This window comes from Phyllopteryx taeniolatus, chromosome 16 (genome assembly GCF_024500385.1).
Source record: "Phyllopteryx taeniolatus isolate TA_2022b chromosome 16, UOR_Ptae_1.2, whole genome shotgun sequence".
Classification (NCBI taxonomy): Eukaryota; Metazoa; Chordata; class Actinopteri; order Syngnathiformes; family Syngnathidae; genus Phyllopteryx; species Phyllopteryx taeniolatus.
The window spans coordinates 264,367-292,300 of record NC_084517.1 but is presented as its reverse complement, the minus strand read 5'-3'; the positions used below and the strand labels follow the sequence as shown (position 1 = coordinate 292,300).

Here is a 27,934-nt window from a genome sequence, read left to right as displayed (position 1 = left end):
TAACTTCACGACACCAGTAAAAACGAAAGTAAAACAAGAAGGCATGAAAAAGAGTAATGAATGGAACCAAATGCTCTGTAAAACGTTGATTCCTTTACCTACCCACCGAAGTGACACAAGGTTAGTGTTTGTGATACTGTGAGATGTTTTTGTGAATTTTGTCCCAATTCAATGTGATTTAAAGTTGCGAGTTTGATCTTTGATGTTTTATCTCAAGGTTAACCTTCTAATGCGACTGTTTCTACTTTCTTTCCAGTATCGTAATTTATATTTTATTTTTGTCTGTCATCAACTCTTACGTTGGTTTGAAGACTAAAATAAACGCTAAAAACAATCAGTACAAGAGTGCAACCCACCGTTTAACTTGTTTGCTGCCTCAATGTTGGCATTGACGTATTTGATTGTTTCACTCACCCAATTGACTTCACTGAAGTTCCGTGCGGTGTAGGCTGAGGCTCGGAGCGGGAGGGAGCGCGTCAGACACATCTTGAAAGCCTCCTTTGCACAATACAATCTTAATCCAAGTGTTGCACTGAGGTGACTGGTAATTTATTTTAACATAGTTAAAACATTTTTGTTCGCCGCTGCCATTGAGCACAAGCACGTCTTTGTGCATGTTCTTCTTTGTTGGTTTTCGCCGCTTCTTCAGTGGTTTCCACCACTTTCTTCTTCGGGGTCGGCAGACTGTTAGCATCGAAACTGGGAACCGCAATTTTTTTATTTGAACGATATCGAGAGAACCGGAATGTTAGTCCCGGTTCCAATCGGTTCTCGATGCCCAACCCTAATTTACTTTACCCAGGAGTTCCTCGGGTGGTGTGGAATGATTTAATTTCTCAAATCTATCTTTCACTGATGTAACGTATACAGGTCAAACAAAAATGTAATTAATTTAGGAGAAAAGAATAAGCCGGAAGCGACGCCTCCGTCACTTCCTGTTTAGCGTAATTTTAAGTTTAATTGTTAAAATCATTTTATTTATTAAAGGGGTATCGCGTCACTTTTTATGTGGATAAAGTTTACGAAAAGTGACGAGAAACCTTTTTATCAGTCTCGTAATCTGAAGGTTGATACACTTTATGGAATTTTTAGTTCTCAATGACAGAGGTTTACTTAAACTCAGAACACACGTAAAATACAACCAAGAGTGGAATTGTATTGTATATTTAATGACATCTACAAGGGCTCTAGAGGGAAACACACAAAGGGGGTCTAACTAAAGAAGGGAAATAACACTAATAATGATAAAAAGAAGCCGGCATGGTGGTCGACTGGTTAGCACATCTGCCTTACAGTTCTGGGGACCGGGGTTTGAATCCCGGCCCTGCCTGCGTGGAGTTTGCATGGTCTCCCTGTGCCTGGGTGGGTTTTCTCCGGGCACTCCGGTTTCCTCTCACATCCCAAAAACATGCATGGTAGGTTAATTGAGGACACTGAATAGCCCGTAGGTGTGAATGTGAGTGTGAATGGTTGTTTGTTTATATGTGCCCTGCGATTGGCTATCCTGCCCGAAGATAGCTGGGATAGGTTCCAGCACTCCCGCAACCCTTGTATGGATAAGCGGCTCAGAAAATGGATGGATGGATGGATGATGATCACCTTTTCTTTTAACAACATTCAATAAACATTTGGGAAGTGAGGACAGTAATTGTTGAAGCTTTGTTGGTGGAATTCTTTCCCATTCTTGCTTGATGTACAGCTTCAGCTGTTCAACAGTCCGGGGTCTCTGTTGTCGTTTTTTACGCTTCATAATGCGCCACACATTTTCAATGGGAGAAAGGTCTACTACCCGCTCTCGTTTACTACGAAGCCACGCTGTTGTAATACGTGCAGAATGTGGTTTGGCATTGTCTTGCTGAAATAAGCGGGGGCATCCATGAAAAAGATGTTGCTTGGATGTCGGCATATGTTTCTCCAAAACCTGTATATACCGTTCAGCATTAATTGTTGCCTTCACAGATGTGTAAGTTACCCATGCCATTGGGTAACACAGCCCCAAACCATCACAGATGCTGGCTTTTGAACTTTGCATCCATAACAGTCCGGATGGTTCTTCTCCTCTTTGGCCCGGAGGACACGACGTCCACAATTTCCAAAAACAATTTGAAATGTGAACTCGTCAGACCACAGAACACTTTTCCACTTTGCATCAGTCCATCTTAGATGAGCTCGGGCCCAGAGAAGCCTGCAGCATTTCTGGGTGTTGTTGATAAATAGATTTGTCTTTGCATAGTAGAGTTTCAAGTTGCACTTACGGATGTAGCGCCGAACTGTATTTACTGACATTGGTTTTCTGAAGTGTTCCTGAGCCCATGTGGTGATATCCTTTACACATTGATGTCGGTTTTTGATGCAGTGCCGCCTGAGGGATCGAAAGTCACGGGCATTCAATGTTGGTTTTCGGCCTTGCCGCTTACATGCAGTGATTTCTCCAGATTCTCTGACCCTTTTGATGATATTGTGGACCGTAGCTGATGAAATCCCTAAATTCCTTGCAATTGTACGCTGAGGAACATTGTCCTTAAACTGTTCGACAATATTCTCATGCACTTGTTCACAAAGAGGTGAACCTCGCCCCATCTTTGCTTGTGAATGACTGAGCAATTCAGGGAAGCTCCTTTTATACCCAATCATGGCACCCACCTGTTCCCAATTAGCCTGTTCACCCGTGGGATGTTCCAAACAGGTGTTTGATTAGCATTCCTCAACTTTCTCAATCTTTTTTTCCACCTGTCCCAGCTTTTTTGGAACGTGTTGCAGCCATAAAATTCTAAGTTAATGATTATTTGCTAAAACCAATAAAGTTTGTCAGTTTGAACATTAAATATCTTGTCTTTGTAGTGTATTCGATTAAATATAGGTTGAACATGATTTGCAAATCATTGTATTCTGTTTTTATTTGTTTAACACAACATCCCAACTTCATTGGAATTGGGGTTGGGAATGGGCAAGTTGTGTCGTCCTTGGGCTCTGAGTGCACGTCGTCTGTCATCTTAGCTGGAGTCGTCGTTGGTTGCAGCATGTCTTCTCGTTGTAGGGTTGAGCTGTTGTCTTCCAAAGCCTCCCATAGCACCTCGGGTATAGATGCACTGCAACTTCTGGTTACTCAACGTTGACTGCCTCACCTCTTTCAGGACGATCAACATAGGATGTTTTGGTGCTGTCTTCGGTTGATGTCCTCAACGGCTGGTGGTGTCAGCGGCTTCTTGCGGAGGACGTCCTCAGGAAAATGATCATGACAAAGTCGATGTCCTCAACTTTTGAAGATTACATGGAATATGATTTTATTCAGAAGGAATAAAATACTTCTAATCCACCTGGCTGTCGTCCTCAGACAGCGGATGCTCTGTGGAATGTAATTTTGTTCAGAAAGAACAAAATATTTGTAATCCACCTGGCAGCCGTCCTCAAAGAGCACATGCTCTGTGGAATGATGTTCCTCATTTAGATGACTATTGAATGCATTTCAAAACACAACCCTAAATACTAACAACTTATTTATTTATTTTACAGATTTTGACAAACGTGGACAAGAAAGCAAAATTACTACAAATAGCCCTGACTTCATTGTGGAATTTAATAAAATGCATTTACTCAGTAATGTCATGAAGCATGAATGTTTATAATTACATTATACATATTTGTATGTTATTATTTCTTGAGACAGCCATAAGATTGAAGTAAAACTCACCTTGGCCTCTGCTGAGTTGAGTTTGCAACACCTGAGTATATCAGTCCTTAGCTCTTGTAATCTGCGGCAGGCCACTGGTGACACACAACCTTTAGTTCCATTTTATTTTGGTTGGTTTATTTGTAATTGACAGTTGGCTGCATGGGTTATTTCATTTCATTTTCCGGACCGCTTATCCTCACTATCCCAGCTATCTTTGGGCGAGAGGCGGGGGACACCCTGAACTGGTCGCCAGCCAATTGCAGGGCACATATAAACAAACAAAGATTTACACTCAAATTTACACCTACAGGCAATTTAAAGTTTTCAACCTACCATGCATGTTTTTTGGGATGTGGGAGGAAACTGGAGTACAAACACGCAGGCACGGGGAGAACATGCAAACTCCACACAGGCGAGGCCGGAACCTGGGTCCTCAGATATGTGAGGCAGATGTGCTAACCAGTCGTCCACCGTGCTGCCATATATATATCCATCCATCCATCCATTTTCTGTAACACTTATCCTCACTAGGGTTACGGGCGTGCTGTAGCCTATCCCAGCTATCTTCGGGCGAGAGGCGGGGTACACCCTGAACTGGTCGATAGCCAATCGCAGGGCACATATAAATAAACACGCATTGACACTCACATTCACACCTACAGGCAATTTAGAGTCTCCAATCAACCTACCACGCATGTTTTTGGGATGTAGGAGGAAACCAGAGTACCCACTGAGGAGAGGCTTCCGTCGAGCTACTCTGCCATAAAGCCCTGACTGGTGGAGGGCTGCAGTGATGGTTGACTTTCTAGAACTTTTGTCCATCTCCCGAATGCATCTCTAGAGCTCAGCCACAGTCTTTTTGGGTTCTTCTTTACCTCTCTCACCAAGGCTCTTCTCGCTCAATCTCTCAATTTGGCCGGACGGCCAGCTCTAGGAAAGGTTCCGGTCGTCCCAAACGTCTTCCATTTAAGGATTATGGAGGCCACTGTGCTCTTAGGAACGTAAAGTGCAGCAGAATTTTTTTTGTAACCTTGGCCAAAAATGTGCCTTGCCACAATTCTGTTTCTGAGCTTTTCAGGCTGTTCCTTTGACCTCATGATACTCATTTTGCTCTGACATGCACTGTGAGCTGTAAGTTCTTATATAGACAGGTGTGTGGCTTTCCTAATCAAGTCCAATCAGTATAATCAAACACAGCTGGACTCCAATGAAGGTGTAGAACCATCTCAAGGATAATCAGAAGAAATGGACAGCACCCGAGGTAAATATATGAGTGTCACGGCAAAGGGTCTGAATACTTATGGCTGTAAAAATTCAACAATTCCGTTTTTTTTTTCTGTCAATATGGGGTGCTGTGTGTACATTAATGAGGAACAAAATGAACTTAATTGATTTTAACAAATGGCTGCAATATAACAAAGAGTTGAATATTTAAAGGGGTCTGGAAACTTTCCATACCCACTGTATATTTCATATCTAACTGGAGACTGTTTTTCAAATTACCATTTCCTTTATAGGAAAACTTTTCGAGTTAAGAAACATTTTCACTGTACACTGAGTCTTTTTTTAAAATTATTGTCGTCAGATGTCTGATGTTTGTAACAAAACAAACCGCATGAAAATCACTTGAAAATTATGATTTTCTTTCTTTTTGTTTTTTACATTTTTTTATTTTTTTAATTCATGCCCAAAAGTCTGAATAGAAATTAATGGAGTTGAGGGGATCCCTCCTTGACCCGTCACCTTATCGTGGTGGAGGGGTTTGTGTGTCCCAATGATCCTAGGAGCTAAGTTGTCTCGGGCTTTATTCCCCTTGCAGGGTCACCCATGGCAAACAGGTCCTAGGTGAGGGACCAGACAAAGCACGGCTCCAAAAACCCCTATGACGAATACAATTAATGGATTCAGGTTTCCCTTGCCCGGACGCGGGTCACCGGGGCCCCCCCTCTGGAGCCAGGCCTGGTGGTGGGGCTTGAAGGCGAGCGCCTGGTGGCCGGGCCTGCACCCATGGGGCCAGGCCGGGCACAGCCCGAAAGGGTAACGTGGGTCCCCCTTCCCATGGGCTCACCACCTGTGGGAGGGGCCATAGGGGTCGGGTGCAGTGTGATCTGTGCGGTGTCCGAAGGCGGGGACCTTGGCGATCCGATCTACAGAAGCTGGCTCTAGGGACGTGGAATGTCACCTCTCTGGCAGGGAAGGAGCCTGAGCTGGTGTGTGAGGTCGAGAAGTTCCAACTAGATATAGTCGGACTCACCTCCACGCACAGCTTGGGCTCTGGTATCAGTTCTCTCGAGAGGGGTTGGACTCTCTTCCACTCTGGAGTTGCCCACGGTGAGAGGTGCCAAGCAGGTGTGGGTATACTTATTGCTCCCCGGCTCGGCGCCTGTACGTTGGGGTTCACCCCGGTGGACGAGAGGTTAGCCTTCCTCCGCCTTCGGGTGGGGGGACGGGTCCTGACTGTTGTTTGTGCCTATGCACCAAACAGCAGTTCAGAGTACACACCCTTTTTGGAGTCCTTGGAGGGGGTGCTGGAGAGCGCGGCCGCTGGGGACTCCTTCGTTCTGCTTGGGGACTTCAATGCTCACGTGGGCAATAACAGTGAGACCTGGAAGGGCGTGATTGGGAGGAACGCCCCCCCCCGATCAGAACCCGAGCGGTGTTCTGTTATTGGACTTCTGTGGTCATCACGGATTGTCCATAACGAACACCATGTTCAAGCATAAGGGTGTCCACATGTGCACTTGGCACCAGGACACCCTAGGTCGCAGTTCGATGATCGACTTTGTGGTCGTGTCATCGGACTTGCGGCCGCATGTCTTGGACACTCGGGTAAAGAGAGGGGCGGAGCTGTCAACTGATCACCACCTGGTGGTGAGTTGGTGGGGGGAAGATGCCGGTCCGACGTGGCCCAAACGTATTGTGAGGGTCTGCTGGGAACGTCTTGCGGAATCCCCTGTCAGAAGGAGTTTCAACTCCCACCTCCGACAGAACTTTGCTCATGTTTCGGGGGGAGGCGGGGAACATCGAGTCCGAGTGGACCATGTTCCGCACCTCCATTGCTGAGGCGGCCGACCGGAGCTGTGGCCGTAAGGTGGTTGGTGCCTGTCGTGGCGGCAATCCCCAAACCCGTTGGTGGACACCAACTGTGAGGGATGCCGTCAAGCTGAAGAAGGAGTCCTATCGGGCCTTTTTGGCCAGTGGGACTCCTGAGGCAGCTGATGGGTACCGGCTGGCCAAGCAGAATGCAGCTTTGGTGGTCGCTGAAGCAAAAACTCGGGCATCGGACGAGTTCGGTGAGGCCATGGAGAAAGACTTCCGGACGGCTTCGAGGAAATTCTGGTCCACCATCTGGTGTCTCAGGAGGGGTAAGCAGTGCACCATCAACACTGTGCATAGTGGGGATGGGGTGCTGCTGACCTCGACTCGGGACGTTGTGAGTCGGTGGCAAGACCGGGGGTGGATGAGATTTGCCCGGAGTTCCTCAAGGCTCTGGATGTTGTAGGGCTGTCCTGTTTGACACGCCTCTGCAACATCGTGTGGACATCGGGGACAGTGCCTCTGGATTGGCAGACTGGGGTGGTGGTCCCCCTTTTTAAGAAGGGGGACCGGAGGGTGTGTTCCCACTACAGGGGGATCACACTCCTCAGCCTCCCTGGTAAGGTCTATTCAGGGGTGCTGGAGTGGAGGGTCCGTCAGGAAGTTGAATCTCAGATTCAGGAGGAGCAGTGTGGTTTTCGTCCTGGCCGTGGAACAGTGGACCAGCTCTTGGCAGGGTCCTCGAGGGTGCATTGGAGTTCGCCCAACCAGTCTACATGTGTTTTGTGGACTTGGAGAAGGCGTTCGACCTTGTCCCTCGGGGGGTCCTGTGGGGGGTGCTTCGGGAGTATGGGGTACCGAACCCCCTGATACGGGCTGTTCGGTCCCTGTACGACCGGAGTCAGAGTTTGGTCTGCATATCCAGCAGTAAGTCTGACTCCTTTCCGGTGAGGGTTGGACTCTGCCAAGGCTGCCCTTTGTCACCGATTCTGTTCATAACTTTTATGGACAGAATTTCTAGGCGCAGCCGAGGCGTAGAGGGGGTCCGGTTTGGTGGCCTCAGTAATTTCAAGGCGCAGCCGAGGCGCAGAGGGGGTCCGGTTTGGTGGCCTCAGTATTGCATCTCTGCTTTTGGCTGTTGGCTTCATCAAGCCGTGACCTCCAACTCTCACTGGAGCAGTTCGCAGCTGAGTGTGAAGCGGCTGGGATGAGAATCAGCACCTCCAAATCTGAGACCATGGTCCTCAGTCGGAACACGCTGGAGAGATTACATCCTTCGGCTGGCCTGGGAACGCCTCGGGATCCCCCCGGAAGAGATGGATGAAGTGGCTGGGGAGAGGGAAGTCTGGGCGTCCCTGCTAAAGCTACTGCCCCCGTGATCCGACCTCGGATAAGCGGTAGAAAATGGATGGATGGAGTTGAGGGGCGGACCATTGCGGATCTCCCGGTTCAAGACAGCGGGCACTCTCGTGCAATCTATGTACACATTAGTTTATTGCAGAGGACACGCTTTGGCTCGCTAACTTATCCCCGGTTGCCGTTGCTACACTTGTGCCACGACACACACACGTGCACGCACCTCGCGTAATCTTTTCCTCAGTAGCGCACCTCTGCTCCACGCATGCGGAGTTGTGCATATATTGAGACAGTCGCCACACACACACACACACACACACACACACATACACAACGCCCGCATTGCATCACGTGACCGACGAATTGCCCCGCGCGGCCCCTCTGCGTAGCTTGACGCGCACACGGCAACATTTTTTGCTGTGCGTCAAATGCCGCGGAGATCATCTCTCGCGATTGGTCCTTTTTAGTCACATGCTGTGATGACGTACTCAGCGTGCCCCTTGGTTCTACATACCATCTACGCCGCCGCCTTCTCCATCAATTTTACAGCATAAACGTATCATCTGGTCATCTAGGTCCATTTGTTCTAGCAGACACTGTTCCACGGTCACCATTGTTGTTGCTTTGTTCCTTGTTATTGAAAGGAAAGTAAAAACGGCTACCGGAAATGCCCCAAAAAAATGCAGAGGAAACTCCACCCTGTGGTGTCCTAGCTAATACCAGCCGAAGCGACACCCCCGACTTGGAGGAGAACTGCAGTACATTTTCAAAACTGCGTGCGTGGGTTGCGCTCGAGTATAAAGGCAAACTACGCGCGGGACAGCCGCAGTGACGTCAGCGCGGTCGCCGTCCGTGCGAGTGTATAGAAGCCTTAATTTCGCAATCGACGTATTGGGCACCCCTGAGCTACGGCTTGTCATAATGCTAGCTATTGTATTGTTAGCGAGCAATCCCACATTGCTGAACATTCGTGCTGCACACAACTGAGGCTGTGTAACACTATTGCGATTAGTTCTAAGTTATATTCTGGGGGAATGCACAGTCAATTAAAAATACAAGTATGTGATAGAATTACCCATCGAGCAGAAATTATTTTTTGTCCGTACAAGCAGTTGGTAGATATACACTGGGTACGGAAAGTATTCATCCATCCATCCATTTTCTGATCCGCTTCTCGTCACTTGGGTTGCGGGCGTGCTGGAGCCTATCCCAGCTATCATTGGGCAGGAGGCGGGGTACACCCTGAACTGGTTGCCAACCAATCGCAGGGCACACATAAACAAACAACCATTCGCACTCACATTCACACCTACGGGCAATTTAGAGTTGTCAACCTAGCATGCATGTTTGTGAGATGTGGGAGGAAACCGGAGTGCCCGGAGAAAACCCACGCAGGCACGGGGAGAACGTGCAAACTCCACACAGGCGGGGCCGGGGATTGAACCCTGGTCCTCAGAACTGTGAGGCAGACGCTCTAACCAGTCCTCCACCGTGCCGCCGGAAAGTATTCAGACTCCCTTACATTTTTCACTCTTTGTTATATTTGTTATATTGCAGGTTCCTCATTAATGTACACACATTATTGATATATATTGACAAAAAAAATGGAATTTAATTTTTGCATATTTACTAAAAAAGAAAAACTGAACTATCTCACAGCCATAAGTATTCAGACCCAATGCACAGTATTTAGTAGAAGCACCCTTTTGAGCTAATACAGCCATGAGTCTTTTTGGGAATGATGCAGTTTTTCACACCTGGATTTGGGGATCCTCTTCCATTCCTCCTTGCAGATCCTCTCCAGTTCTGTCAGGTTGGATGGTGAACATTGGTGGACAGCCATTTTGAGGTCTCTCCAGAGATGCTCATTGGGTTTAAGTCAGGGCTCTGGCTGGGCCATTCAAGAACAGTCACGGAGTTGCTATGAAGCCACTCCTTTGTTATTTTAGCTTTGTCCTTAGGGTAGTTGTCTTGTTGGAAGGTGAACCTTTGACCCAGTCTGAGGTCCTGAGCACTCTGGAGAAGGTTTTTGTCCAGGATATCCCTGTACTTGGCCGCATTCATCTTTCCTTCGATTGCAACCAGTCGTCCTGTCCCTGCTGCTGAAAAACACCCCCATAGCATGATGCTGCCACCACCATGCTTGACTGTTGGGACTGTATTGGACAGGTGATGAGCAGTGCCTGCTTTTCTCCACACATACCACTTAGAATTAAGGCCAAAAAGTCTCATCAGACCAGAGAATCTTATTTCTCACCATCCTGGAGTCCTTTAGGTGTTTTTTAGCAAACTCCATGTGGGCTTTCATGTGTCTTGCACTGAGGAGACGCTTCCGTCGGGACACTCTGCCATAAAGCCCCGACTGGCTGAGGGCTGAAGTGATGGTTGCCTTTCTAGAACTTTCTCCCATCTCCCGACTGCATCTCTGGAGCTCAGCCACAGTGATCTTTGGGTCCTTCTTTACCTCTCTCACCAAGGCTCTTCTCCCCCGATTGCTCAGTTTGGCTGGACGGCCAGCTCTAGGAAGGGTTCTGGTCATCTCAAACGGAAAAAAGGATTATGGAGGCCACGGTGCTCTTAGTAACCTTAAGTGCAGCAGCAATTTTTTTATAACCTTGGCCAGATTTGTGCCTTGCCACAATTCTGTCTCTGAGCTCTTCAGGCAGTTCCTTTGACCTCACGATTCTCATTTGTTTGAAGCCTGTTGAATTGGCTCTAAGTGAACCTATAAATTCAGATTTTGTGGCAATCAATTATGTGTCAAACATAATAATGCAACGTGTGCTGTGAGTTGTGCTGCTAAGCACAGAAATAAAACAATCCACTGCCTTTGTACTCCAGAGCACAAAACAAGACAAAACTAAAAACGAAACCAACAAAACAGAGAAGAAAACAAAAACAAATGACTCCAGACATCACCCCCCAACCCCCTTTTGACAACGTCAACATCATCCCACCCTTGCTCACTTTAGCAAAATACAAAAACAAAATAAAAAAACATTCTCAACAACTAAAAAGTGGTTAATACCGGACGGAATTTGGCCCAATGTGTTTCGACTCCAGTATTAGACAAATATCGTCAACAGCATCCATGGAAGTGGATGCTGGCAGTGTTGGTGGATGGGCAGTTTAGGTTCAATTGAATTGGCGGATAGTTCCTAATTAACCCTATATTTGCTGGTAGCCCAAACGGTGGGATTTGACTCGGGACTTGGGAAATGTCAAGGAAGCGGAAAAGAACATTGCGCATGAAGTTCAAATGCGTAAGGACGCAATGCAAAGCACATATGCATGTTTTGAAAAATCTGTGTTCTTGACAGAGTTAAACAAAAAACGTGCCCAATTAGTCGTGCGCCGGCAGATAAGCAAAAAGCTTACATTCTTGTAATCGCGCTGACGTTTGCTCCGCCAGAGAAATGTGCACATAAGACAGCATATAGACACGGAGACAACACAACATTAAAAAAAACACACAGCTGCGTATAAACACACAAACAACATCCATCCATCCATCCATTTTCTGAGCCGCTTCTCCTCACTAGGGTCGCGGCCGTGCTGGAGCCTATCCCAGCTGTCATCGGGCAGGAGGCGGGGTACACCCTGAACTGGTTGCCAGCCAATCGCAGGGCACATAGAAACAAACAACCATTCGCACTCACAGTCATGCCTACGGGCAATTTAGAGTCTCCAATTAATGCATGTTTTAGGGATGTGGGAGGAAACCGGTGTGCCCGGAGAAAACCCACGCAGGCACGGGGAGAACATGCAAACTCCACACAGGCGGGGCCGGGGATTGAACCCGGGTACTCAGAACTGTGAGGCTGACGCTCTAACCAGTCGTCCACCATGCTGCCACAAACAACACTACATACAAAAAAAAAAAACACACACACAGCTGCGCAAAGTCATGACTGCAGGTTGCAGCATCCTTTTAAAAATTCAATATCTGCTGGATATTCAAATTGTTAAAATTGTACTATATTTAACTTTGCATGTACACTGATAATTATCCCAATCAATTTTATTATTTTGTCTGAACGTTGAGGTGCACTATTCTGAGATTTTGAGCAGCCTCCTTTTCTCTTCCCCCCCCCCGATGGAATCTATGTTGCTATCAGTAGGTTACTCCCGTTCATTCTCAGTACTTCATGAAAACAAAACAAAACTCTTGAGCTACAATATCAGCGTTACATAAGTTAATCACCAATCCTCCCCAAAAACGTACTTATTTTCCCCAGGAGCAACAGCTCACAACGTATTGGTTAAGTAGTAACACGCACACAGATACGTATCTGTACAGTATCCATAGTGAACAACAGATCTATCTACCTGTAATCAAACAACGCACTTTCACCGAACACTTGGCCAAGATTCCAGCATTCGTCTCTCAAATACCACACACAGACAGAAACATACACGCACCAACACATCAGTAATCAGCAGACGCACAGTCACTCACACAAAGTTGTTTTCGTCCATAAATTGAACACACGTCTTGTCAGTCGGATATTCTTATGTCTTCAGTCTCAAACACCTTTAAAGCTTTTGTCGTCATTTTAATTGCTGTAAATCACCTTTTTTATTTATAAAAGGTGCTATATAAAAAAAATGTCTTTGATCATTTGACAGCATTTGAAACAAACATTGTTTCAAACAAAACTGTTAACTCTGTGACTGCAAACAAATCACGGTTCTGAACTCAGTGCTGTGAATTGCGCATTTTCACAAAACCAATATTCTCACCCCTCACAGTAAGTAGTTAACATTTTGCTTTTAACATTTGTGTTAATTTATATCATGGAATTAACCATGAGTTTACCCAGAATTTAGATTTATTGAGAACCCCAAAAAATAAACCAGTTTATTTAAAAATTTCAATCATCAATTAAAAATATGCATTTTGAATTATTTTTCCCAGACCAAATAGCCATTAGTGAATAGTTTCTAGAAAACCTTGAAAAATTACAAATTGTCTTACATTTCGGGTTAGAATGCAGCCCTATGGGGGGGGCACAAGCCAGTGCAAACTTTAGGCCGGTCCCAAGCCCGGATAAATGCAGAGGGTTGCGTCAGGAAGGGCATCCGGATTAAAACTTTGCCAAACAAATACGAGCATTCATCCAAAGAATTCCATACCGGATCGGTCGTGGCCTGGATTAACAACGTCCGCCACCGGGGTCAGTGAAAATTCAGATACTGTGGGTCCAAGTCGAAGAAGAAGAAGAAGTGGAAAGCGGGTTCTTCAGCAGAAAGAGAAGAGCACAGAGCCTAGAACTGAATGTGGAGACTTTGAATGTTGGGACTATGGCAGGAAAATCTCGGGTGTTGGTTGACATGATGATTAGGAGAAAGGTTGATATATTGTGTGTCCAGGAGACCAGGTGGAAAGGCTGGAAGTTTAGGGGCACGGTTTAAATTATTTTACCATGGTGTAGATGGGAAGAGAAATGGAGTCGGTGTTATTTTAGAGAAGAGTTGGCTAAGAATGTCTTGTGAAAGAATGTGAAAAGAGTATCAGATCGAGTGATGAGGCTGAAACTTGAAATTGAGGGTGTTATGTATAATGTGATTAGTGGCTATGCCCCACAGGTAGGATGTGACCTAGAGGTGAAAGAGAAATTCTGGAAGGAGCTAGACAAAGTAGTTCTTAGCATTCCAGACAGAGAGAGAGTCGTGATTGGTGCAGATTGTAATGTACATATTGGTGCAGGAAATAGGGGTGATGAAGAAGTGATGGGTAAGTACGGCATCCAGGAAAGGAACTTGGAGGGACAAATGGTAGACTTTGCAAAAAGGATGCAAATGGCTGCATTAAACACTTTTTTCCAGAAGAGGCAGGAACATAGGGTGACCTACAAGAGTGGAGGTAGAAGCATGCAGGTGGATTACATTTTGTGCAGACGATGTAATCTGAAGGAGGTAAGCAACTGTAAGGTAGTGGTAGGGGAGAGTGTGGCTAGACAGCATAGGATGGTGGTGTGTAAGATGACTCTGGTGGTGGGGAGGAAGATGAGGAAGACAAAGGCAGAGCAGAGAACCATGTGGTGGAAGCTGAAAGGGGACGAGTATTGTGCAGCTTTTCGGGAAGAGGTGAGACAGGCTCATGGTGGACAGGAGGAGCCTCCAGAAAACTGGACCACTGCAGTCAAGGTGATCAGAGAGGCAGCCAGGAGAGTACTTGATGTATCTTCTGGCAGGAAAGGAGAGAAGGAGACTTGGTGGTGGAACCTCACAGTACAGGAAATCCATCCATCCATCCATTTTCTACCGCTTATCCGAGGTCGGGTCATGGGGGCAGTAGCTTTAGCAGGGACGCCCAGGAAATCCATCCATTTTCTGACCCGCTTATCCTCACTAGGGTCCGCGAGTGTGCTGGAACCTATCCCAGCTATCGTCGGGCAGGAGGCGGGGTACACCCTGAACTGGTTGCCAGCCAATCGCAAGGCACACATAAACAAACAACCATTCGCACACACATTCACACCTACGGGCAATTTAGAGTCTTCAATCAACCTACCACGCATGTTTTTTGGACATGGGAGGAAACTGGAGTGCCCGGAGAAAACCCACGCAGGCATGGGGACAACATGCAAACTCCACAAAGGCGGGGCTGGGGATTGAACCCCAGTCCTTAGAACTGTGAGGCAGACGCTCTAACCAGTCGACCACCGTGCCGCCGGCCCAGGAAATCATACAATGAAAAAGGTTAGCTAAGAAGAAGTGGGACACTGAGAGGACCGAGAAGAGGCGAAAGGAATACATTGAGATGCGACATAGGGCAATGGTAGAGGTGGCAAAGGCCAAACAAGAGGCATATGATGACATATATGCCAGGTTGAACACTAAAGAAGGAGAAAAGTATCTATACAGGTTGGCCAGACAGAGGGATAGAGATGGGAAGGATGTGCAGCAGGTTAGGGTGATTAAGGATAGAGATGGAAATATGTTGACTGGTGCCAGTAGTGTGCTAGATAGATGGAAAGAATATTTCGAGGAGTTGATGAATGAGGAAGATGAGAGTGAAGGGAGAGTAGAAGAGGCAAGTGTGGTGGACCAGGAAGTGGCAATGATTAGTAAAGGGGAAGTTAGAAAGGCATTAAAGAGGATGAAAAATTGAAAGGCAGTTGGTCCTGATGAATTCCTGTGGAGGTATGGAAGCATCTCGGAGCGGTGGCTGTGGAGTTTTTGACCAGCTTGTTCAATAGAATTCTAGCGCGTGAGAAGATGCCTGAGGAATGGACCATGATGTTTGCAGATGACATTGTGATCTGCAGTGAAAGCAGGGAGCGGCTGGAGGAACAGTTAGAAAGATGGAGGCATGCACTGGAAAGCAGAGGAATGAAGATTAGCTGAAGTAAGACAGAATGTATGTGCATGAATGAGAGGGGTGATGGGGGAAGAGTGAGGCTACAGGGTGAAGAGATAGCAAGGGTGGAGGACTTTAAATACTTGGGGTCAAACGTCCAGAGCAAAGGTGAGTGTGGTCTGGAAGTGAAGAAACGGGTCCAAGCAGGTTGGAACGGGTGGAGGAAGGTGTCAGGTGTGTTATGTGACAGAAGAGTCTCTGTGAGGATGAAGGGAAAGGTTTACAAAACAGTGGCGAGCCAGCCATGATGTACGGATTAGAGACAGCGGCACTGAAGAGACAACAGGAAGCAGAGCTGGAGGTGACGGAAATTAAGATGTTGAGGTTCGCTCTCGGAGTGACCAGGTTGGATAAAATTAGAAATGAGCTCATCAGAGGGACAGCCAAGGTTCGATGTTTTGGAGACAAAGTTAGAGAGAGCAGACTTCAATGGTTTGGACACGTCCAGAGGAGAAATAGTGAGTATGTTGGTAGAAGGATAATGAGGATGGAGCTGCCAGGCAAGAGAGCTAGAGCAAGACCAAAGAGAAGGTTGATGGATGTCGTGAGAGAAGACATGAGTGCAGTTGGTGTTCGAGAGGAGGATGCAGGAGCTTACATAGAAAAGGATGACGCATTGTGGCGACCCCTAAAGGGACAAGCCGAAAGGAAAAGAAGTCTTACATTTCGGGTGATTCCTCGATCACCTTAGGTCCCAGACCAAACATCTACACAGAGAATAAATCCTCAGACAATTACAAGTAATGATTCTACATGTCAAGTACTTCAATTTTCAATGTATATTTGTTATCCCTCGTCTTTTGTTGTCATGACAACAAAAACAAAACAAAAAAAAGAACATAAACAACAGCGCTGAGAAATCCAAATATTATGCTAATTCTGTCAATTGGACTGGTTTTGGAGAGGACTAATCAGAATCAGAATCATCTTTATTTGCCAAGTATGTCCAAAAAACACAAGGAATTTGTCTCCGGTAGTTGGAGCCGCTCGAGTACGACAACAGACAGTCAATTGACAGAGAACACTTTGAGACATAAAGACATTGACCAAAAAAAAGGGTCACTGAGCAATAAAGGGTTAATAGATATCTGGTAATGCCGGTACATTTTTTTTTTTTGGACAATTGTACAAAGATGCAGAGTCCTCTAGCACTTAGAGCAGTTTGAATGACTAGTATAGCAATAGTCCGGTGCAATGACCATTGTGCAAAGGGCACCGAGACTTCAAGGAGTTTATGCAGTTTAAAGTGACGAGTAGCGCGATAATCTGGGACAATGTTGATGTTGCAGATACTCCGCAGTCAGTGTGCAAATGGAGCAGAAGCTACTCTGGCATAAGTGGCCAGTATTGGTCAACAACAGATATGCAAACAGTGCAGCGTGGCGAGACTACTACAGTGAGTGCACGAGTAATATATAATTGGCCCCACAGAAATGTGACGACGAACTCAAGTCAAAAAAAAATTCCAGAATGTTGCAATGGAATTGTAGGTTAGGTGTTTAAGAAGTTGATCGCAAGAGGAAAGAAGCTGTTGGAATGTCTGCTAGTTCTAGTTTGCATTGATCGGTAGCGCCTACCTGAGGGAAGGAGCTTGAAGAGCTCGTGACCGGGATATGGAGGGTCCGAGAGGATTTTGCACGGTCTTGTCTTAGTTCTGGCAGCGTGCAAGTCCTCAAGGGTGGGTAGGGGGGTACCGACAATCCTTTCAGCAGTTTTGATTGTCCGTTGCAGTCGGAGTTTGTCCTTTTTTGTAGCAGCACCAAACCAGACTGTGATGGAAGAACACAGGACTGATTCAATGAGCGCTGTGTAGAACTGCCTCAGCAGCTCCCGTGGCAGGCCGTGCTTTCTCAAAAGCCGCAGGAAGTACATCCTCTGCTGGGCCTTTTTGAGGACGGAGTTGATGTTGGTTGCCCACTTCAGGTCCTGAAAGACTGTATTCCCAGGAACTTGAAGGTCTCGACGGTTGACACAAGGAAGCTGGACAACGTGATGGGCAGCTGTGGCGAAGGATGCCTCCTGAAGTCCACGATCATCTCTACAGTCTTGAGCTTGTTCAGCTCCAGGTTGTGTCGGCCGCACCACAGCTCCAGCCGCTCCACTTCCTGTAGTCATTTAGACCCGAGATTGCAGGTTTCTTGGGGACTGGAATGATGGTGGAGCGTTTGAAACAGGATGGTACTTCGCACAGTTCCAGAGATCTATTGAAGATCTGAGTGAAGACTGGCGCGAGCTGGTCCGCACAGACTTTGAGGCAGGATGGGCCTGCCGCTTTGTTAATATTTTGTTGTTTGAAGATGCGTCTCACATCCTGTTCGTGGATGGTAAACGCAGAAGACAGAGGTGTGATTGTAGTCGGGGGTGCGGCCGGATGGGTGTGGGGTGTGAAAGTGTCCTTTTCAAATCTGCATTAGAAGGTATTCAAGTCGTTGGCTAGTGTGCTGTTGTTCTCAGTTTGGGGGGATCGTCGCTTGTAATTAGTCAGCGATTGGAATGCATGCCAGACTGATTTAGAGTCGTTAGCGCTAAACTGTTATTCCAACTTTGCTGCATAGTTCCTCTTTGCAATGTTAATTTCTTTAGTCAGCAGGTTTCTAGCGCGATTATACACGGCCCTGTCCCCGCTCTGATATGCGTCCCCCTTCGCTTGGCGAAGCTGCTTAAGTTTGGCAGTGAACCACGGCTTGTTGTTGTTGAAAGTGGGAAATGACTTTGTTGGTACACAAACCTCTTCACAGAAACTGATGTAGGATGTGACAGTGTCCATATATTCATCCAGGCTGCCAGTTGAATTTTCAAAGACACTCCAGTCTGTGCAGTCTAAACAGCTTTGAAGTTCCATCTTTGCTTCATTGGTCCACTTTTTCACTGTTTTCAATGTAGGCTTCGCGCATTGAAGTTCTTGCCTGTACGTCGGTATTAAGTGAATTAAGCAGTGATCAGACGAGCCCAGGGCTGCACGAGGTATAGCACGGTATGCGTTTTTTACCGTAGTATAGCAGTGGTGTAAAATGTTATTTTCCCTGGTCGGACAGTCGATGTGCTGCTTGTATTTAGGGAGTTAGTGGTTGAGTTTAGCTTTGTTAAAGTCCACGAGAATAATGAGGGGTGAGTCCGGGTTTTTTTTTTCAATTTCGTTGACTTTTTCGGCGAGCGTTAGCAGTGCGGCGTTCGTGTTAGCTTGAGGCGAGATATAGGCGCCAGCGGGAATGAATGATGCGAACTCACGAGGCGAGTAGAATGGCTTACAGTTCAAAAACAGCGACTCCAAATGCGGGCTGCAGTGTGTGCTGAGTTCCGTGACGTCCGTACACCATTTTTCGTTGATATAGAAGCATATAGATATCGAAGTTTTCCCCGATAACTCCGCGATATGATCTGCTCGGTGAAGATGAAAACCCGGAAGCATGACGGCGCCGTCGGGTACAGCGTCGCAAAGCCAGGTCTCCGTAAAGCACATGGCGGCGGAACGTCCGAAGTCTTTACTGGTCTTTAACAGATGATGAAGCTTGTCCATTTTGTTGGGTAGGGAGCGTACATTCGCGAGGTGGATCGACGGGAACGACTATCTGTATCCTCTCTTGCGGATACAGATTCAAAGGTATTCAATTATACTTCATAGTTGCATACATTAACTCCATAAGTGTGTATATGAATGTCTGGTGGTGACTGTAAATTAAATAACTAGCCTAAGCAAAGCAGTGTTATCAGTGCCAAGCGCGTCTTCATTGCAGAAAAATAACAAGAAGAAACAGCAATGTTGAATGCATGTGTGTCTGCATTTCGGCAGTTAAGCGCCGCTCTGTCTTTGGGGCCACCGGGAGTCAGCCAGAGGTCAGACGAACCGGGTCCCCCACCATCGATCACCACCATGAGTGCAAAAGCCCTTTTTTTTCCCCCGTCCTTCGGACAGTCTCTAATCCAATATCTATCCAATGTCCCTTCGTTCCACAATGAAACAAGAAGAAGAATAATCATCTTTTATTGTCATGAACATGCATGCGTGCACACAAAATTTGTTCTCTGCATTTAACCCATCACAGTGAACACATACACATGTTAGTGGAACACACTGGAGCAGGGGGCAGCTGAAGCGCCCGGGGAGCATTTCGGGGTATCAGCGTCTTGCTCAAGGACACCACAGCCGTGAGTCCGGGGGATGTTGGTGGATGGTCCAGTCGGGGTTTTGAACCTAGGTCCCCCACGGTGGCAGGTGATGATCTTAACCATTGGGCCACGGCTGCCAATCTGCTGCAACGTTCCCTCCCATGTTCAGCTCCCAGCCTCAACCTCCTCAAATCTGGTTCAGCGTTGCTTTGCTATCCATGAGGCCGCACGGCCTGGCGGTGTAGGAGGGAGGCGGCTGCTCTCATTGTGACACTGCAGCAGGCTGTGTGAGAAGAGGGGGGAGGACTGTAGAAGTGCTGCATGTGGAGGGCTGTGCTGTGGGTCTCAGGAGACGGTTGTGTTGTTGGTCTTCATCCATATTGCACTCTTCTTGATCTTTGTCATAGGGTGAGGTCACTGTGGAACCCAGCTCGCGACCACAACCTGAAACCCCCCCTTGGCCAACTCAGACAGATTAGACCACAGTTATCAGTAACTTGCCCTACATATAGTTTTGTCAGAAAGCTTCTGTCCGTATTCACATCTAAATCGAACAGTCAAGCACATTTCCAGACATTTGACAGTTTCATCTAAAAGTTCCAAAAGGTTTTCCTTCTTTTTGTTTTTGTTTTTTCATTGTACATGCTCTCCCTGTTGCTGGGAAACCATATTCATTTATCCACATCTCCACATATTCCACAGACTTCTCTCCATATTCTTCTCTCATACGAGACATAATAGGTGACGTGTACACTGGTAATTCAGCCGTACTCTTTTTTTGCTCTTTCCATTTTCCAATACCCATTAGAAGCGGTTCTCTTTTTTACAATATTCGAACATCTTTGTCTTGTTGGGGACCTAAACCCCTGATTATTGGACTCAACCTGTGGACCCGAACCCCTGACTGTCGGACTGGAACCTGTAATTGTAAGGGACTCGAACCTCTAACCACATCGGACTCGAAACTGGGGACTCAAGTCCCTCACTGTCGGGGACTCGAACCCCTAACCTCCGGACTCGAACCAGGAGACTTTATAACCTGGACTTTAAGGACTCGAACCTTACCAATGGAATGTGGGGAGAGCAATTACCCATACCACTTAATACAAAGGCACGATCGTTTCAAATACAGTACACCATATGAAATGCGCCGATTTTCAAGGAATTTAAATTTTCTTTACCGTAATTCTTTGTTTGGAGGACAACTAGTCCGTTTGGATCATGAGGTGATAGCCGACATCCAGAGCCCCGGCAGTCCCCCCGTCCTTAATTCTTTGGGTGGAGGCAGCACTCGTGCATTGGTCCTGGATGATCAATCACTCCCGGGGTCCCCTGGATCGGCGATCAATCCTAGGATCCCACTTCTGACACCAACTGTTTTGGTAAAAAAAGTCTAAGCAAAACAATCACCTCCGTTATACAGAAGTGAGATGGACAGAGAAGCAAAGGAAAGCAAAACAATTATCTTTGTCCAGCTGCACTCAACTTATCTTTATCGAAAAACTGCTAGTAGTCACAACATGGCTTGGAACAACCAGGACGCACAAAACGGCCGGAAAACAGCCAGCAGTCACAAAATGGAACAATAAAGCTTGTATAAAACTAACAGAAGTATATATTGGTGTAGATAAAACATAAATTTTCCAACTCATCATGTTGCTATAAGTTGTGACTCTGCATGATCTACTCCCTCAAAGATTAAATGGGCCTAACTTGCATGCATCTCTTTAGCTTATGACTTCTGTTTTATTGCAATATAATGTATATACTGTATATATTTAATGTGTTGATTTAATTTTTAACTACAATCTCTCTCTCTCTCTCTCTCTCTTTCTCTCTAGATGAAATAGCTTTCGTGGAGGGAATGACTATCGTCTATAAGAGCAGTATAGACCTTTTCCTCTATGTGGTCGGAAGCTGTCAAGAGAATGAGGTAGAATGCATGCATTTCTTTCACCCAAATCTGCTTCCATAAAATACCCAGATAATGCAATTCTAAAGTGGAGCATGCCACCCAGAAACGGCATACTATAGATTTGCTGAGCACATTTAAAGTAACCTCTTATTGATATAACATAATCTCCAAATTCCTTCTGGAAATTCAAAATCCAGTGTTTGCATGTGTCTCTTGTCAGCTCTCAACTTGTTGCACTTCTTAAACAACCTCCAAACTTTCAAGATAATTCCACAACTAAGAACCCTTCAACCGCCCTCAAAACTTTAAAGACAATTCCACTAGTAAGAACTAGACATGGGCTGGTGGTGTCAGATTCTGATAGTATGATAACCTTGATAAAAAATATTGCGGTATCACGGTATTGTAATAATAACTCTAAAATGTATTATTTTTAAAGATTTGGGTAAATAAATACAACTTATTTTCCTTTCAACACAATGTATTTTATTTTTAAACAAAATATAGAATATTTCGTACATTAATAAACTTGTTGATTATATCACAAAATTAAAAACGGATCTCTTCTTCATACAAGGAACACATTTGGCAAAGTCTGAAGAAAATTACCCATCCGATTTAAATTTCAGTCAGTCCTTTTCAGCTCGCTATAAGAGCAGACAACGGGGACAATTTCAAATTGTTTTTGGAAATTGTGGACGTCGTGTCCTCCGGGCCAAAGAGGAAAAGAACCATCCGGACTGTTATGGACACAAAGTTCAAAAGCCAGCATCTGTGATGGTATGGGGCTATCTTAGGGCCAATGGCATGGGTAACTTACACATCTGTGAAGGCACCAATAATGCTGAAAGGTACATACAGGTTTTGGAGAAACATATGCTGCCATCCAAGCAAGTTGTCCCAACTTTTTTGGAACGTGTTGCAGCCATAAAATTCTAAGTTAATGGTTATTTGCTAAAAACAATAACGTTTATCAGTTTGAACATTAAATATCTTGTCTTTGTAGTGCATTCAATTAAATATAGGTTGAACATGATTTGCAAATCATTGTATTCTGTTTTTATTTATGTTTAACACAACGTCCCAACGTCATAGAAATAGGGGTTGGACTTGAACCAACCATAGACCGCTCAAATTAAAAAAATTCCAAACAATCAAAGTCTTACTCAATATTAGATGACTATATACACGATTTCGGACAAAAAGGGAATACACTTTGTTTTCTTCAGTTCACCACTCCTTTTCTAGAATTACTACAGCACTTCCAAAATACAGCCAATAATAATTAGCGATCATGCTCCAATTTCTCTCTGCCTCAAACTTGAATCAAACATGACACCTTCTCCAACCGGGCGCGTTACTTCTCTACAATGATGGGAGATTATGATTTACTAAGAATGTTTGTATTATATATAAACATTCTTAGTAAATCATAATGTCCCATCACTGGTGAGCCATTTTTAGAACAGACCCATGAGCTACTCTCTGGTCCTTGGGGGCTACCTGGTGCCTGCGGGAATCATGGTAAAAAAATTTTAAATAAATAAAATTCAAACACAGAGGTAACGAGGTCACTGATGGTGTAGTGGTACACTCGCCTGACTTTGGTGCGGGCAGCGTGGGTTCAGTTCCCACTCAGTGACGGTGTGAATGTGAGTGTGACTGGTTGTCTATGTCTATATGTGCCCTGTGACTGACTGGCGACCAGTTCAGTGTGTAGTCTGCCTTTTGCCCGAAGTCAGCTGGGATAGGCTCCAGCGCCCCGCGACCCTAACCAGGATAAGCGGTGTTGAAAATGGATGGATGGATGGAGGTAACGATTTACAATTAAACTTTTAACTGTTTATAGTGATGCACCGACATTTCGGAAAAGTCCATTTTCGGTTTCGGATCAAAAGACTTTTTTCACTGAAATAAAACTACTGATATAATACTGTATTGTTCGGGAACGTTTCGTTAAAAAGAACAAATCTTTTTAGTGAATGTATTGAAGGAAATGAACCAACCCTCACCTATGGTCACGAGGTGTGGGTCGTGACCGAAAGAGCAAGATACAAAAATTTCCTCCGCAGGGTGTCCGGGCTCTACTTTAGAGGTAGGGTGAGAAGCTTGGTCTTCCGGGAGGGGCTCAGAGTGGAGCCGCTGCTCCTCCGCAATGAGAGGAGCCAGTTGAGGTGGCTCGGGCATCTGATTAGGATGGCATCACTTCACTAGTAAGGTGTTCTGGGCACATCCCACCGTGTCAGCCATGGGTGGTTCGTTCATTGAACTTCTTCGTTCACGATCCGCTAAGGATTGACGGACTAGTACTGTACGTATGCAGTGAGCTGTTTTGCCATGAGAGACTCATGCGGATGTTCACTGCGAACTAGTACGGTGAGTAGGGTTGCGTATCAAAACCCGGTTGGAACCCGGACTAACGGTCCGGTTCTCCCGGAAACGTTAAAATTTAAAAAATTCAGTTCCCAGTTTTGATGCCAAGTCCTCCAAATTTTTAAATTTCGGTTCCCAGTTTCAATGCCTTGTCCCTAGAACTCTTTTACTATGAAGCCACGCTGTTGTAACACGTGCAGAATGTGGTTTGGCATTGTCTTGCTGAAATAAGCAGGGGCGTCCATGAAAAAGACGTTGCTTGGATGGCAGCATATGTTTCTCCAAAACCTGTATGTACCTTTCAGCATTAATGGTGCCTTCACAGATGTGTAAGATACCCATGCCATTGGCACTAACACTGCGCCATACCATCACAGATGCTGGCTTTTGAATTTTGCGTCCATCACAGTCCGGATGGTTCTTTTCCTCTGGCCCGGAGGACATGATGTCCACAATTTCTAAAAACAATGTGAAATGTGGACTTGTCGGATCACAGAACACTTTTCCACTTTGCATCAGTCCATCTTTGATGAGCTCGGGGCCAGAGATGCCGGCGGCGTTTCTGGGTGTTGTTGATAAATGGCTTTTGCTTTGCATAGTAGAGTTTCAAGTTGCACTTATGGATGTAGCGCTGAACTGTATTTACTGACATTGGTTTTCTGAAGTGTTCCTGAGCCCATGTTGTGATATCCTTTACACATTGATGTCGGTTTTTGATGCAGTTGATGGATCGAAGGTCACAGGCATTCAATGTTGGTTTTCGGCCTTGCAGCTTACATGCAGTGATTTCTCCAGATTCTCTGAACCTTTTGATGATATTACGGACCGTAGATGATGAAATCCCTAAATTCTTTGCAATTGTACGTTGAGGAACAAACTGTTCGACTATTTTCTCACACACTTGTTCACAAAGATTTGAACCTCTTTGCTTGTGAATGACTGAGCAATTCAGGGACGCTGTTCCCAATTAGCCTGTTCACCTGTGGGATGTTCTAAACAGGTGTTTGATGAGCATTCCTTAACTTTCGCAGTCTTTTTTGCCACCTATCCCAGCTTTTTTGGAACGTGTTGCAGCCATAAAATTCTGACTTAATGATTATTTGCTAAAAACAATAAAGTTGATCACTTTGAACATTAAATATCTTGTCTTTCTAGTGTATTCAATTCAATATAGGTTGAACGTGATTTGCAAATCATTGTATTCAGCGTCCCAACTTCATTGGAATTGGGGTTGTACAATAATAACTATATTGAGCATAGGGTGGTAAATACTGTGAGGTCTTGATAGATTTTTGAATATCGTTACTTGTTAAACAATAGACTATACTACTATAGACTATAAACTAGAAGTTTCTGGAATATACATTCATAAATAGTAAATTGAACACTGTAAATGATTTATTTTTAAAAGAGAGCTGTAACTTATTGACTTCTATGGGAGGCTTTTGTTTTAGCAAATTAGGAAATCATCTTTCTCTCTGAACACTTAATAATTTCCCTGTTATTTTCAAACAAAAAAATATATAAATAAAACAGACTCATGCTTTGTTCACAAAAATAGCACTTAAACAAATATGAAACATTTGGCACAGAGGTATAAACAGTCATTAATGCCTTAACAGGCAATATTCTGACAATCAAGTTTACAGTTGGTTAAAAAGTGGCAAGTAGCAACATTAATAACAACACAACAAGTAGATCAAAGCAACTTGTTTTAATTCACAATTCATACTGCTTTTTAAAAGTCTGCAGCCTTTCTTTAAACTCTGCATTGTCAACATGTTCAGTGGCCACATCTTTTAAAATAGTGAATAACACTATACTGTATATAATGTGAGCATACGTGCGCCATACACAGACACGTTTGTATTTGCATTGTTTGGGCAAAGGGTTCCTTAATTGCAAGCTGACGGGAAACGGGAAATGTCCCACTGTGTTTTTGTTCCGAATCCCAAATTGTGTTTAAAATGGATTTTGTCACATAGAGGTTTTAAGTTGTGTTGTCGTTGTTGCGACTCCTTACAAATTCAACATAGCAGCTTGTTGGTGTTAGAAGGATGACCACATTCATCTGGCTTGAAACCAAAATGTCCAAAATGCTTTAGGCTTAGCAACTAATTCCATTTACGCACACACCCCAAAAACATCCATGGTAAGTTAATTGAAGACTCTAAATTGCCCTTCGGTGTGAATTTGTGCGCGAATGGTTATTTGTTTGTGCCCTTCGATTGGCTGGCGACTAATTCAGGGTGTACCCCGCCTCCCGCCCGTAGATAGCTGGGATAGGCTCCAGCAGCCTATCAGTACAGCCTGATTCAGTACACTCAAAAGAACTGCCATGCTCATCACTAATTACATGTCACACGTTGAACACACTACTGGCCGGCGCGCGTGTGTGTACACCTCAGAGTAACGAATCATTTACTATTAACAAGCAATGTCCTATCAAGCATTGCCTAATATCCAGTTGAGTGTACTGGGAGGTCACTTTATTACACACACTCTACCATAGGCGTATTTTATGGGGGGACAGGGGAGACATGTCTCCTGCACTTTTTCAGAGGGCAGTTTTGGTCCCCTGCAGTTGTATACCATCCAAAAACAGTATAACATGACAATAAACTAAGACTCAACAAGCACTAGGACCATGCGGAAAACCGCCGCCAATTACAGCAGTGCATTGGTCAACACTGTGTCGGCTGGCCCAATCACGTCACTTAGATGCTTTCACAACTGAATCACTGATGTTAGATTATCAATTTTCCCCACCAGCCAAGACCAGAACACTTCTGCATGTGTGAGCGCAATCCCACATCCTCCTCGGACAGGCAAGTTTCCAGATCCCTGTAGAAAAATCTCTGACATGTTTGTGAGACAGCCGCCACCACCTCGTAACGTTCCCCACAGTAATGAGTCCGCTGTGACTGAGAAACAGGTGGAAGGGGAGCAAAGTAGGTGAGGGAGAGTCTGCAAGGGGAAGCTGAAGAAATTCTAGCAGTGACTTCATGAACAGGCGGCACGGTGGCCGACTGGTTAGAGCGTCAGCCTCACAGTTCTGAGGACCCGGGTTCAATCCCCGGCCCCGCCTGTGTGGAGTTTGCATGTTCTCCCCGTGCCTGCGTGGGTTTTCTCCGGGTACTCCGGTTTCCTCCCACATCCCAAAAACATGCATGAATTGGAGACTCTAAATTGCCCGTAGGCATGAATGTGAGTGCGAATGGTTGTTTGTTCCTATGTGCCCTGCGATTGGCTGGCAACCAGTTCAGGGTGTACCCCGCCTCCTGCCCGATGACAGCTGGGATAGGCTCCAGCACGCCCGCGACCCTAGTGAGGAGAAGCGGCTCAGAAAATGGATGGATGGACTTCATGAACAGGCACGCATGTCTATAAAATATCTGGCTACGACCTCTTTGTATTTAAAAGCCTCGAGGCAAGTGCTTCTCAAACATTTTACCCCAATACCACGTGAAACATACTACCATAATGACCAACAGTACAATACAGTAGGCACTGGTTTTATTCCTATAAAGTATAATTAATATTTGAAATCATTGTAACATTATGCACAGTTGGAACATTAACAATGTGCTTGAATATTGAAAATAAAAACTGTACTTATTCAATTAAGATGTATTGTACATGAAAGTTAAATAAAAATTCTACCTAAATACATTTTTTTAAACAAACATTGTTAAATGATTAAATGCCAATATATTGTATTGGATTTATAGAAAATAAGTTGAAGTCACTGCTACATCATGCACAGTTTGAACATTTAATTCAGTGATTCTTTCACCAACCACTGGAGCACAGATGTCAAACTCAAGGCCTCGGGGCCAGATCTGGCCCTCCACACCACTTTATCTAGCCCAGTAAAGCAATTAAAGTGTGTCTACTTTGTTTCTTACTAAATGAGTTTGTTCTTTTCATGCATTTTTTTTCACTTTTAACAGATATTAGAAGATTTTGTTTTCAACAAATCCCTTCTTACATAGAGTGAACAATTGTTGGACACTTAATATTTGTGTGTCACAATTTTCCATGACATCTGATTTCAAATTCAATTTGTTGTGAACAATATATGTAACAATCAATCTAGGGCAATTGT

At 45.1% G+C, this 27,934-nt stretch overlaps 1 protein-coding gene across 15 annotated transcripts in view; it reads left to right on the top strand.

Moving 5' to 3' along the window:
• LOC133466105 (coatomer subunit zeta-2-like) overlaps positions 1 to 27,934 on the top strand; it is a 126,589-nt gene that overhangs the window by 40,363 nt on the left and 58,292 nt on the right. For 11 of the 15 annotated variants that reach the window (XM_061749467.1, XM_061749477.1, XM_061749475.1 and 8 more), the window contains one exon: positions 21,380 to 21,471. The exons of 3 other annotated variants lie outside the window; for them this stretch is intronic. In XM_061749467.1, coding sequence (XP_061605451.1) covers positions 21,380 to 21,471 — 92 coding nt within the window. Of the gene's footprint in view, positions 1 to 21,379; positions 21,472 to 26,598; positions 26,655 to 27,934 lie in introns of all 15 variants that reach the window. One more of the 15 variants, XM_061749468.1, reaches the window with a different exon arrangement.